This window comes from Perca flavescens, chromosome 9 (genome assembly GCF_004354835.1).
Source record: "Perca flavescens isolate YP-PL-M2 chromosome 9, PFLA_1.0, whole genome shotgun sequence".
Classification (NCBI taxonomy): Eukaryota; Metazoa; Chordata; class Actinopteri; order Perciformes; family Percidae; genus Perca; species Perca flavescens.
This window is the reverse complement of record NC_041339.1, coordinates 19,991,132-20,004,563: the sequence shown is the minus strand read 5'-3', so window position 1 is coordinate 20,004,563 and position 13,432 is coordinate 19,991,132. Positions and strand designations below refer to the sequence as shown.

The 13,432-nt window shown below is 41.0% G+C and overlaps 1 protein-coding gene across 1 annotated transcript; it reads right to left on the bottom strand.

Moving 5' to 3' along the window:
* Nucleotides 1–2,005: 2,005 nt before the first annotated feature.
* On the bottom strand, nt 2,006–11,242 carry lpar3 (lysophosphatidic acid receptor 3). Its single transcript, XM_028588504.1, has 3 exons — nt 11,019–11,242; nt 7,580–8,334; nt 2,006–3,733 (listed from the first exon to the last, which is right to left on the bottom strand). Exons 2-3 carry the CDS (start codon nt 8,319–8,321, stop codon nt 3,411–3,413), a joined length of 1,065 nt encoding a protein of 354 aa, XP_028444305.1. The 5' UTR covers nt 8,322–8,334; nt 11,019–11,242; the 3' UTR covers nt 2,006–3,410.
* Nucleotides 11,243–13,432: the final 2,190 nt, after the last annotated feature.

Here is a 13,432-nt window from a genome sequence, read left to right as displayed (position 1 = left end):
TTTGTGACGATGCACTAATCATTATGTTAGAATGCCAAACTATGAGTCCTCACCTATGGCACAAGGGTTAATTATATAACATCATACCCTGTGTGTACTGATGAACATTTTCCTTCTCTGCTAACATCTGTTTGCTCTGAGATTTAGACCAAACCAAAGGACAGCATTTTTTTTTGACATCTGTGAAATTTAATTGGCTTTTCAAGAATGCATAATTACAGCTCAGCTGTAAAAAAAAAAAAAAAACACACACACACACACTGCCACAACACACAAGTTTACAGTTTATGTTTTTGGGAATGCAAAACCAGAGTAGCAGGCAGCAGTCACGACAGGTCTTCAGAGGGCTCTGCTGAGGACTTACAGTACTCGCTACGATAGATTGTGTTCTCAATGAAAATAACATGACTTTAATAAAGTTAAACCTCAACCTGAAACAAACTGAATGTCATTAACATACGGAGTAGTTTTCTATGAGTGAAAAATACAGTGTTGTTGAACCTTTTCTTCTGCTGTCAAAGGATGCTGGTTGTGTTTAGGGGATCAAATTCTGAGTGGGATTTTACAGCATAAGCGGAGTTTAACATGTGATTAGAAATGTTGCAAAAGCAGGATACCTGGAGAATGAAGGGAAATTAATTTCACTCTTCCTTTAGCCAAACACTTTTAACCACTTTCCAGATGGTGATGGGTGACATTTACAGGGCAAGGAGTCAGGTTACCGTTAATCACAGAGACCTGTACTAAATTAAAATAAAATACTTGTATATGTGGTTATTTTTTTACTGTTGCAAGCTCTTTGCAATCTAATTCAGAGGAGGCTCTTGTTCCTCCCACTTAGGGCACAATTCTGCTTTTCTCCAGCTCTTTAACCAATAATGTAACTGACTGAATGGGAACTAAAGGTCATCCACTAATTGGCCTGAACAGAGTAAATCATCTTAAAGTGGCAGCTCTTGAGCACCACAAATCTCTAGCAATGGTACTTCATCAACTATTGAAGGCAGTACACGTCATGTAATAGGAGTGTCAGATAATCTTTTCAGTGTTTTTTTTGTTTGTTACGCTAACTGCACTACAGTGTTGTCAAGACAGTTTAGTTAGTGACAGTCATTTTAATTCAATCAGAAAACAGTCTGTCTCAGTCAAACAGGATTTACAAGTAATCTCATCGTTTGTTTAACGTAGGTGCCAAGTGGTTGGTGTGTGCAACGTTTAAAGTCTGCAGTCCTCCAGCATGCCAACATGCTCACAATGACAATGCTAGCATGCTGAGGTTTATCAGGTAGCATGTTTACCATGTTCAACAACTTAGTTCAGCATGTTAGCATGCTACATTTGCAAATTAGCACTAAACACAAAGTATAGCTGATGCTGATGGGAATGTCCGTTTTGCAGGTATTTGGTCATAGACCTACAGTAAGTATTGTATTGTACTGATGATGGTGGTGGAGGAAAAGTGAGGGGATCCCCAAAGTAATTTAGGGGAACATAAATGGCACCATTTTTTTTTTTTTTTTTTTTTTGGTAGTACATCCAATTGTTATCATTTCATTCAAAACCTCCTGGTGAAAAACTCAGTTGATCACATTGAAGTGTTTAAGGTTCATCATATTAGGATTAGTCTGTGGACCATGAATGCCTTCACAAAATTTCAATCCATCCAGTAGTTGTTCAGATATTTTAGTCTGGACAAAGTGGTAGCAGCAGTAGTAGTGAATGCCAGAATATGTTTAAGACTGTAAGATTAAATCACATTCTGTAGCCTATATATTTATATTAATAAAAATAGTACGTGACCCATTTATGGTATCCTACTTTAATTGATGTTCATGTTAGAGGTTCCGAACTACTGTACGTAGTGAAATTCATACTTTCTTTACTGTAATATAGTTGCAAGCCCTGTAGTGAAATCAACCTGTGTGCTGCCTGCTGTTTCTGTATCATATCATCCCATATTGTGCATTATGTTTGATGTTTGACAAATACAACATGAAACTCCAAAAAGTTGTTAATTAACAAAATTAGTTTTTTTTTATTTTTGTTTTAAATGTCTTGCAGTTGAAAAGTCACTACACAGGTATGACCATGAATAATCTTGGTTCGATAAAGAAACACCACCATTGTAGCTGTAAACCTCCGTACTCACTACTCTCAATGTGTGACATTCCTACACTCCCACAATAAAAATGAAATAGCTTTAATGATGTCATGTCTTTTACAGCAGGAGTGGCATAAATACTGTACAGCAGGTTAAAGAAACGTCATTTGAACCCTGTCAATGATTTAGCAATGGAGGCGTCAGAGGAGTCTGGGGAGAGGGGGGCTTGTGTGTGGGTAGTCTGTTCAGTCAGTACACAGGGTTTTGTTGAAACTCAAGCAGAAATCCAGTGTGTCGCAACATCCTTTTACAACCGTCATTTATGAGCGGTTTCTTCAGAGCAACAGCAGCCATTCAGTGAGTTGAAGTGGACGCGTACAAATGCTCCAGGGGGAACAAGTTTGCCTCCATGAGGTGCTGCATGAGAACTGATAAAAGATGAGAGATGGGACAAGAAAGAAGTGACTGTTATCTATTCCCCAGAGGGAAACCTGCTTTACAAAAGAAAGCAGGGTGTGATTTCGTAGACTTAAAATTACAAATGAGGGTCAAAACAAGCAGGTAATGCTGAGGATACTAGCTGTCATACATTTGAAATTACTTCACCTCTTTTTTTTTTTTTTAAGCATGGACAGGATTTACTAGTAGATATATTTAGTACAGCAGTTTACAGTATCTTGCATTGGCTGTTCAAAACAGGAAATCATTTTTAAAACTGTGCCCTACCCAAGCAAACCTACAGTTTTATAGTAGGCATACCGACTTCAAACAAGTTGCACGTCTTAACTAGATCCTCCATTACAGCGTTGCTTCCCTTATCAGCTACACAGCAAAATCACCTTTTGTATGATGATTTTTACCCTTTTGGGGAGTAAAAGTAGAAATGTACCACTGTGTACTTCGTACTGGATTCTTTCTTCAGCCATTGCAGAGTAGAATTGTCCAAGTTGAAATAACCAGCCGGGATATGATGACGAAGACAAAAAGAGTAAAATGAAACAGCAACCCAAATCTCCCAATACACATGAATGGGAGTACTGGATCTAAAAACTGTAAAATCCTGACAAAAACTAAAAAAGTACATCTTTGCATCCATTTGTGGAATTAGTAGCGCGTCAAAGTCTCTTCTTATCTCCATTTCACTGCTCTACAGCTGGCCTGCAGTGTCTCTTTAAGAAAGTACTTTTACGACTGCAACGACCCCCTGAGACCAACTGATGGGGTTTCTCTTTCAAGTCAAATCTAACTTCATAAGATATGTCCTGACAGGGCTGGACAGAAGTTCTGGTTAATTCTTAAAAAGTTCCGTTTAAAGAATAACCTGATCCTCATTTTTTGTCTCCTCTGAGGGAGGCTGACTGTTTCCCGTATCCTGACCAGAGCTAAGCGGCCTGGCGTTGGCCCTGGTCGACCGCTGCCGTCGCGTGCCGTTACCAATGCAGCGCATGAGGTTCTTGAAGGTTGTCCACATTTCCTCATCCTTGTAGGAGTAGATGCAAGGGTTCATAACGGAGTTGAGTACAGCCAGGAGCAGCAGCCACGTTTTTAATTTCATGACATCACAACTTGTGCAGTTGAGGCCGTCCAGCAGCAGAACCACCAGGCCGGGAGTCCAGCAGATCACAAAGGCCCCTTCAGGAAAAAATACCGCAAATCAGTTAGGTTTTTGTTATGCTTATTTCTCACATGTATCCTCTTTTGTGTGTGCAGGTGTCAGCATGTAAAAAAATGACACCTCGCTCAAAAGGTCAAGTTCCAATTTACAAATAGGGTACTTATAATAGTTTTAAAGAACTGTTTCTTGGCTGGGCACAGTAACATTCTGGGGTCTTGTCTTCACAAAGAAGATGCCAGGCAAGCAGCAAAGACTTACGGAATCGGCTGTGCCTGGCCAAGAAATAGTCCGGCACATAACCACCCCATAAAACCACAAGTTTTTATATTTTGCACAGATCACACATAATCTTTAGCGGTGCTGGTAGGTGAACTTTGTTACCTTTAACTCTTGGCAAGAATGCAAATACTGTCTGCTTATGTCAAACTTTTCCTGCAATTCAAAAGTTGTTCCATAAGAATCTTTCAGCATATTGTAATTCTGCATCTCCTCTTAGCTGTGTTTTCAGACTTGTCCGTGATGGGGGACTTTGGCCAATCACAGGTCATTTTAGATAGCGAGAGCATTCCTATTGGCTGCTCTGTGCATGCATTGCCTGAGCAACAGAGGGGAGAGTGAGAGCAGCAGGAAGAGGTCGCAATACCATATTGGTTCGGATCTGTAAAGCATAGACAAGTACTTTATTAACTATCCTGAGTAACAACTAAAAAATACCTTTACAGGACATTCTTATGTGGTTCCAAATTTCAATTAACTTTTGCACACTGCACTCCTATGTTGCTAGTGAAAATTGAACTGGCAGGTATAAACAGTAAAAAAAAAAAACACTTATCTACAGTAAGAGCCAGGGTGGTGGAAATACCGGTATGGCTTACTTAACGGCAAGGTCTATTAATTAGGGCTGCAAATGATTATTGTCATTTTTGACACATCTGTACTCAAATATTGAAGCAGCACTTGATTTCAAACATGTTTGGACACAAACAGAGTTACTGAGAGATTTCTGGAACTGAAAGGACAAGCCACAAGCAGCAACTTGTCAGGCACTACCTCCATCTCTACCGCCTCAATACATCTGCACAACAAAAACAAGTTCTCTCTCTTTGTTTGTCTCACATACACAAGCATGGATACATGTGTACAGAGACAGAAAGGGTCTGGTAGAGGTGTTTTTATGGTTTTTACTGCTCTTAAGCATGAAAGTCAAAATGTTTGCCACATTTTTACAGTGAATTTCTAGTCAAAAACTCATTCTTCTTCCTCTTTTTCTTTGACTTTGATAGCCCACATGTTCAAAATAAAGTGAACTGAACTGGAATTGCGTGAGACCCCATTTAATGGTCTTTCATTGGCAGTTTTTCATGTATTGAAGTTTAAAAATTGACTTTTTTCCCCCTTTAATCTACAACAGAGAAAAAGAGGGTTTTAAGAACACACATTTCAAGCATGTTCCTTTTCTCCGTTGGTATTCATTTGAAGATTGTGGTTGCACTTAAAGAATAAAAAGTAATTTTTAATCTGCATGGTGTAATTTGATGCTTCTTTTAACAAACAGGCCCCAGCACTCTCAGATATAATACAAATAACTTTCTCTAGGCTATTAAACTACAAATACAAGTGTAAACCAAGCGAATACCATAGAGGTCATTTCAAAGTAACTAAATTATACGTGCAAATTTACACGTATGTTTTTGTTCTCTACCTCTTAGGTGTCTGACAATGTCCGACTGTATCCGCATCAACGCTTAAGGACTCATTCATCTTACAAAGCACGTGTGGGTTAAACGTCTCCAAACTGGTTTGTCCGGTTACCAGTTCTACCTGAACAGACTGCTTTTCATCTGAAACAAAAGTAAACGTTTTTTTCCCCCCTAAATAATATATCCCATTGACCTGGACCTGACTGCATGCCTCAGAAGTCTTAAGATTTCCTTCCTTTTACTCTCAGATATCGCTGGCGTGTTATTTGCGGCGCATATTACAAAAAAGTGCTTTTTTTACATTTCCCCCAAAAATCACAACACAATCTCAACAGGGAATTTAACAATGACACTTGGTCCTAACAGTTTCAAAAGCTCAAGGGAACTCTGCAAAGCATCTGAAAGCAATTGACAAAGTCCTCAAGTATAGGTTCTTCCTTTTTTTATTGGATGGGTGGGGAGGAGGGGACGTTCAATGAAGGCCAGTGTGGTGTGGTGTGGTGTGGTGTGGTATGCCACACAGGCTCAGGAGCAGTGTCCTTGCTGAGAGACATAATTACACAGCAGTCTGGAATAAAGCGTACAAAGGCAGACCGCTCCTACGCTACAAACTGTATCAAGCCATCTGGCCAGGCAACAAGCCGAGTGCCCAAAGACAAAGAACAATGACAGACTTTTATCCTGCAGGGCGACCGTGCTAAGTCACTACAAGTATCTCATGCATGCTTTTTATCTGGGTGACTGTATAAAGCGTATGAGTGTATGAAAAAAAAAAAACTGAGCAATTTAACACAGAGATGAACTTATCTAACCCACAGCGCTTTATGAAATACATCAGTCTCAGAGTTGGTAGGTATGGTGACTTAATATGTACATTGTGTGTTATACTTGTGCATGAGATTGTGCATTTTTGTTTTGGTTGAATTTATTGGGGCAGTTTTGCTCCATTCTTAAAAGGAAAGTGCTGGAAGGGGAACGATTTGAGTGTAAGGTATTGATTGGTTGCGACACCTAAGCAAAGAGAGCCAGACCAGGATATCTGTGTCATCTAGGATAAAAAATGCATAAAAAGGGAAGGAGTTTTTTACGCTTTCTTACTCCAGCAATAAGTCAATTGATTAATTGACTGAAAATAAATTGCCTATAAATTCATAATTAAATTATTTACAAAAGGTATATTATGCAAGATTAATACAATAAGAATCCCTCTTATGACCCACTGGTGCGTGTGATTGTGTCTGTATCTGCAGAGACCCTGCCCTCTACCTGGATTTTCTCTTTTCTTCTTATTTTGCTGTGTGTGGGGACGTTTTTGGGCGTCAACCAAGAGCCTTTGGGCCCATTGCGGATTTGTAAACCCCAGCTCATAACAGCGTGCAGCTTGGGTGTGCAGCCCGCTCTAATTCCTAATACCCTCGCTTTGCTAGCTCCTTGGTGTCCAATACTGACGCATTTAGCGTCTATACAAAGATACAATTTATCTCAGTCTTTAACTGTCTCTCGTTGAACCAGTACCAACTTTGAATGCTGTGTTTACAAAAAACCAACCGACAAAAGTAACATTTTATACCTTTAAGGAATTTATAGCACAAAAATCCCTGGTGTCAGCTTCTCAAAAGTGAGGATTTGCATGTTTTTCCTGTTACTGTGTGTAAACGGAATATCTTTGGGTCTTTGACTGTTAGGTTAGTTGGACAGAACAAGCACTTTAAAAGATGTCCCTTTGGGCTCTGAAAAAGTTCTAAGGGACCTATTTGAATATATTTTCACATTTTATAGTATGAATGATTAATCAATTTAGCAAATAATTAAACACAAGAATGGGTAATAGGTTTAAGCCACTGGGCCAAAAACAAACTCAGAAAAATTTGACTTTAAAGGAGTCTTTTGCCCTTATTAAAGGCTCCCTCAAATCACTGACAAGCACCCAAAACGTTTACTGAAAGCACAAGTGTTTGTGTTACGCTCAAGGTTTTCCTTCCTATCAGGAAAACAGATTACAATCCAGCACGTTCAGCAGTGACTCAGTGAATTGCCCGGACTTTGTGACCCTGACGAAAGACGCACACACAACGGATACTTACACCTGACTAATGCAGAAAATGTTACGACTCACTGTATCAATGATCCTGCACAGACAGCAATTTTACGATGAGCACCTACCGAGCACAACCATGACCGTCTTGATGAGCTTAATGGGCGTCCTCTTGCGGTTGATGGAGCCGCTGGTGTGTGGCGTCAGCACCGCCGTCTTCCTCTTGACGTAGGTGTAGATCCTCGTATAGATGACCACCATCACCAGGAACACCACCAGGTTAGACGCAGACCAGAAGATCAGGTAGCTCCTGCTGAAGATGGGAGCCAGCTGGGAGCAGTCGCTCAGGTTGCAGATGCAGTTCCAGCCGAGACTCGGCACAGCCCCCAAGAAGATGGAGATGGCCCACACCAGCACGATCAGCAGGGTCACCCTCCTCTTCGTCAGGTTACTGTGGACTTTCCAGTTCATGACGGAGATGTAGCGTTCTAGCGCTATTACCAGCAGGTTAGCAAGAGAAGCTGAGAGACTGATATCCAGAAGACCTTGACGGATGAAGTAGCCTTTAACTGTAAGTTTCCGCGACACATCACCTGTGTTAAACATGAGGTACACGTACGCTATGCCTGCCAGGAAGTCTGAGGCGGCAAGGTTGGCTAGAAGATAGTAGAAAGGGTAGTGAAACCTCTTATTGGTGATGACAGCAGCTATGACCATGGCGTTGGAGACCAGGATGAAACAGCAGAAGATAGAGCCCACCACCTGCACCAGGATGAGCTTGGGTCTGTTCCATCCATCCTCAGCGCTGCTGTTCTTGTAGAAGAAGCCCATGGACTCATTATAATGACAGCTGTAGTTCTGTTGGGCCATTTTAGAGGGCAGTCTGTGGAAAGAGAGTGAGAAAACAAAAGGAAGTGGAACCATTTATCACTTATTAGTCAACTAAAGCATAGCAAAATTGTATTGAATAATCGTTAATTATCAAGCAGAAATGCCAAACGTTCCTATTTCCTGCTTCTCAATGTGAGGGTATGCTGCTTTCCTTGGTCTTACGCAGGGCTCAACGCTAACTTTTTAAAATAGTTTCCGGCTTGGCAACCAGGCATCAGCTTTTGGTTGCCGAAATTGACAATACGGTTGCCATGTTTTAAACTGCCTATATTTGGAGCAATTCATTTCGTATGCAACTATACCACACATTGTAATAATGAAACAAGGAGGCTTGCAATGTGTTCCCCATCCCTCTCAAATAGGGGTGCAACGGATCACAAAACTCAGATCGGATCACGGTTTGAGTCACGGATCGGATACATTTTCGGATCAGCACAAAAAAAGGGGGGAATTTCACCAGTAAACTGCTGTTAAAGGAACACGCCGACTTATTGGGAATTTAGCTTATTCACCGTAACCCCCAGAGTTAGACAACTCGATACATAGCCTTTTCATCTCCGTGCGTGCTGTAATGCTGTCTGACGGCTCGAGCGGCATCAGGCCAGCACAGAACATGCAGGTGAATGGTTTCAGCAATCCTACTGCTCCGAATAAGTGACAAAATAACGCCAACATGTTCCTATTTACATGTTGTGATTTATAGAGTCACAGCGTGTACAAAAACCCAACGTAACATGAGACACAGCCGTCTTCTAACTGTAAACAAACCGGGAATTATATTCTTAGGCGGAAGAATATAGTACTTGGGCGGAGTGATATGCTCGCAGCAAGCCTGAATGAGAATACAGTTCCCGGTTTGTTTACTGTTAGAAGATGGCTGTGTCTCATGTTACGTTGTTTTTTGTACACGCTGAGACTCTACAAATCACAACATGTAAAAAGGAACATGTTGGCGTTATTTTGTCACAATTCGGAGCAGTAGGCTAGTTGGAACCAGTTACCTGCAGGATCTGTGCTGGGCTAAGCTAATGCTGGAACCGTCAGACAGAGTTACAGCACGCACAGAGATGAGAAGGGTATGTATCGACTTGTCTAACTCTGGGGGTTACTGTGAATAAGCAAAAATCCCAATAAGTTGGCGTGTTCCTTTAAAAGACAAAAACAGATGAGAAAAGTTTGTGTCTGTTAGCTCATAGCTTTAGCAGCAGACGGTTGTACGTCCCGCTGTTGGAATCTTCTTCAGTGAAATACAGTCACACTTTTACACCGTTTAGCTGTCAGCATTTTAACCGTGTTGAATCCAGTTACTACTGTAGCTAACGGTAGGCTAACATTACCTGCTGCCAAGTGTAATGTGTTATTAGTGTTTACTAGCGTGACATGCAGTGATGCTTCTGTTGCCTTTAACATTTGTTTTGTAGCATCAGAAAGCAGCGCAGACATTTAGGTGGCACCGTAATGAGGCACCGAAATCCGCGTTGCTATTCCGTCCAGTGGATATATTAGCACCCGTTTTTAACATGCGCCTTTAACGTGAACAGAAAATTGCTTTACCTGTATCTTTTCACTGCAAACGCACGTGTGTGGAAAGCGGTCGCACAACAGCTGAAATGTGTTGCACATGAACGTATAGTGATCAAATTTTACGGAGACAACCAAATGAAATATAGACTTCTTTTGAAATAAGATTTTCCAGTTTAGTAAGTTTTGGTTATTTTTTATATATTGAAAAATAAAGTTGAACAGGTGGTTGTCAAAGGGGGCAACCAGAGGCCACGAAACGGTTGCCAATTGACGCAATCTGGTTGCCAAAGGCAACCGGGCAACCGTTACTGTCGAGCCCGGTTATGTGATAGTGGGTTTTAGACTGTTTGGACAAAATAAGACATTTGAATACATCATCTTGGTTTCTGGGAAATTCAATTAATTAATTATACTTTTTCACTATTTTCTGACTTTTTCTAGACCAAACAAACAAATAATTGAGAAGATTATTTGTTAATGAAAATCATTATTTGCAGCCCTAAATTTAAGAATGTCTGATAAATCATATCTATAAATGCCTTCTAGACATTTCAAATCCAGTTTTGTGGTTTTAAATATATCAAATTAAAGCAAAAGTAGAATAATAAGAGAGAGGAAAAGTCTAAACTCTGCATGGTGCCAATTCACCCAACGTCAAGAGAGATTTAATTACTTAACTCCAAAAGGCAAGTGCACATGCCAAAACCCATTTACTGGGAGAAGTTGCTCTGAATAAAGTTAAACAAGATAGTCACCATGGTAACATTAGAGAGCCAAAACAATTCACGCTCAGTCAAGTGAGATAGGCACGTCCGTAGAATAGATTAATTCCGCATTTTCTACCTGTACAAACATATCTTTGAGTAAACATTACAGACATGCAGCAAAACAAGATTCCACGTAACACATGCTAAAGTATACAGTTTTCTTCATGACTTGAGAAGACATGCAATTAGCTTTACTACCTGTCCGACTTGGTCTACCAGCAACAGCGAAGGAGGAGGAGGGAGGGATGAGAAATTCCCACAGAAGGGACTGACAAAGGGAAAAGTGTTGTATACCCAATGAAGCAGACAGAAACCAAATTATAATCCCAAAAAGAAGAATAAAGAGTTACCTAAAAATAACAATCGGCCAAGTGAGTGAGTGTACCTGTGGTGAAGGGCGGCCCGTGGTGAGTCAGAAGACTAGTTGCAGAATATTCCGTGCCGAGTTTTAACGATCATGTTTCTCCTGCAGCATTGCGTCTCCGCAGCTGTGGGCGGAGGAGGTGATAGCACAGAGCAAGAGGACAAAGTGGAGGCAGAAAAGTTGAGCGTCTTCAATTTTATGGTGAGTCTTCAGCTCGATGACGTAGAGGGCGTGTGCCACCCTGCCTCTCGTGTGAATTCCTCCGGTTGACCACATGGGGCCCCGCGAGCTCACGGTCGGATCAAATTCAAAACACTGCAGTGAAGTCGGGACCCAGAAGCGCGCTGTCTGTTTTATGAAATCGAACACATTGTTAAAGATTAAACCATTGGTTCACAACTGTTTGGGGCTTTTTGGGTCAGTGTCATTTTTTTTCCGCCTTGACAAATTAAAAAAATTGGATTTTTAAACTGTTTTTCCAATTTTTATATTCAGAGGCTCAGAAATTTAGAAACAATCAGTTGCAAGCACCTCTGACCCCAAAGTCTATCTTTTTTTTTTTTTTTTTTTTGGTCCATATGCAGTTAATGACCTGCATATTCCGCAAAGTAGAGGAAGAGAATACTATTGCAGTATTGCATAATTGGAGCTCAGACGCAATTTTGTAATTTTCTCAATTTCTGATCCTCTGAATTTTTTTTAAATTTTATGTCTACTGCAATCACATGGTAAAAAAGTAACTACATTTACATACTGTGAATCGTTTTAAATCGAGAATTGTTTTTTAATTGAATCTTGAGCCTACAAATCTAATCGAAGCTTGACATTTTCTGAATCATGCACCCCTAACTAATGTGTCAGTTACAGTGGCTGATTTTCTGTATGAGGAGGCCTACTTTTACTTAGTAAGTTTTGCTGATGCAAATACTTTTCTGCTGATGTAGTTACTTAAGTCAGATTTTGAATGCAGGACTTTCACTTGTAATGGATACTTTTTTGTGGTTGTATTGGTACCTCAGGATATGAGTACTTCTTCCACCACAGAAAGCAGTCATTTCCCTATTCCTTAATCGTGGAGCATGGCAATGGGGCCCCAAGGCAAACATTTGTTGTTACCCCTACACTTACCCCATACATTGGTAATCCAGCTTTGAACATGCTGTATCAGTTTAGTGTCAACTCAGTTTCCTCTCAGATTTCTTCTTTCACAAAAGTGCAGTGCAAATTTACCAACGCACTGAACAGCCCTGATGCACATACAGTGAGGAAAATAAGTATTTGAACACCCTGCTGTTTTGCAAGTTCTCCCACTTAGAAATCATGGAGGGGTCTGAAATTGTCATCGTAGGTGCATGTCCACTGTGAGAGACAATCTTAAAAAAAAAATCCAGAAATCACAATGTATGAATTTTAAATTATTTATTTGTATGATACAGCTGCAAATAAGTATTTGAACACCTGAGAAAATCAATGTTAATATTTGGTACAGTAGCCTTTGTTTGCAAGTACAGAGGTCAAATGTTTCCTGTAGTTTTTCACCAGGTTTGCACACACTGCAGGAGGGATTTTGGCCCACTCCTCCACACAGATCTTCTCTAGATCAGTCAGGTTTCTGGGCTGTCGCTGAGAAACACGGAGTTTGAGCTCCCTCCAAAGATTCTCTATTGGGTTTAGGTCTGGAGACTGGCTAGGCCACGCCAGAACCTTGATATGCTTCTTACAGATCCACTCCTTGGTTATCCTGGCTGTGTGCTTCGGCTCATTGTCATGTTGGAAGACCCAGCCTCGACCCATCTTCAATGCTCTAACTGAGGGAAGGAGGTTGTTCCCCAAAATCTCGCAATACATGGCCCCGGTAATCCTTTCCTTAATACAGTGCAGTCGCCCTGTCCCATGTGTAGAAAAACACCCCCAAAGCATGATGCTACCACCCCCATGCTTCACAGTAGGGATGGTGTTCTTGGGATGGTACTCATCATTCTTCTTCCTCCAAACACGGTTAATGGAATTATGACTAAAAAGTTCTATTTTGGTGTCATCTGACCACATGACTTTCTCCCATGACTCCTCTGGATCATCCAAATGGTCATTGGCAAACTTAAGACGGGCCTTGACATGTGCTGGTTTAAGCAGGGGAACCTTCCGTGCCATGCATGATTTCAAACCATGACGTCTTAGTGTATTACCAACAGTAACCTTGGAAACGGTGATCCCAGCTCTTTTCAGGTCCTCCCGTGTAGTTCGGGGCGGATTTCTCACCTTTCTTAGGATCATTGAGACCCCACGAGGTGAGATCTTGCATGGAGCCCCAGTCCGAGGGAGATTGACAGTCATGTTTAGCTTCTTCCATTTTCTAATGATTGCTCCAACAGTGGACCTTTTTTCCACCAAGTGCCTTGGCAATTTCCCCGTAGCCCTTTCCAGCCTTGTGGAGG

Bases quoted from the DNA above. Each gene is read 5' to 3' on its own strand.
- lpar3 (XM_028588504.1), bottom strand. From the start codon at position 8,321: ATGGCCCAACAGAACTACAGCTGTCATTATAATGAGTCCATGGGCTTC. The intron at 3,734-7,579 runs GTAGGTGCTCAT...TTTTTCCTGAAG, and splicing joins GACGGTCATGGTTGTGCTCG to GGGCCTTTGTGATCTGCTGG.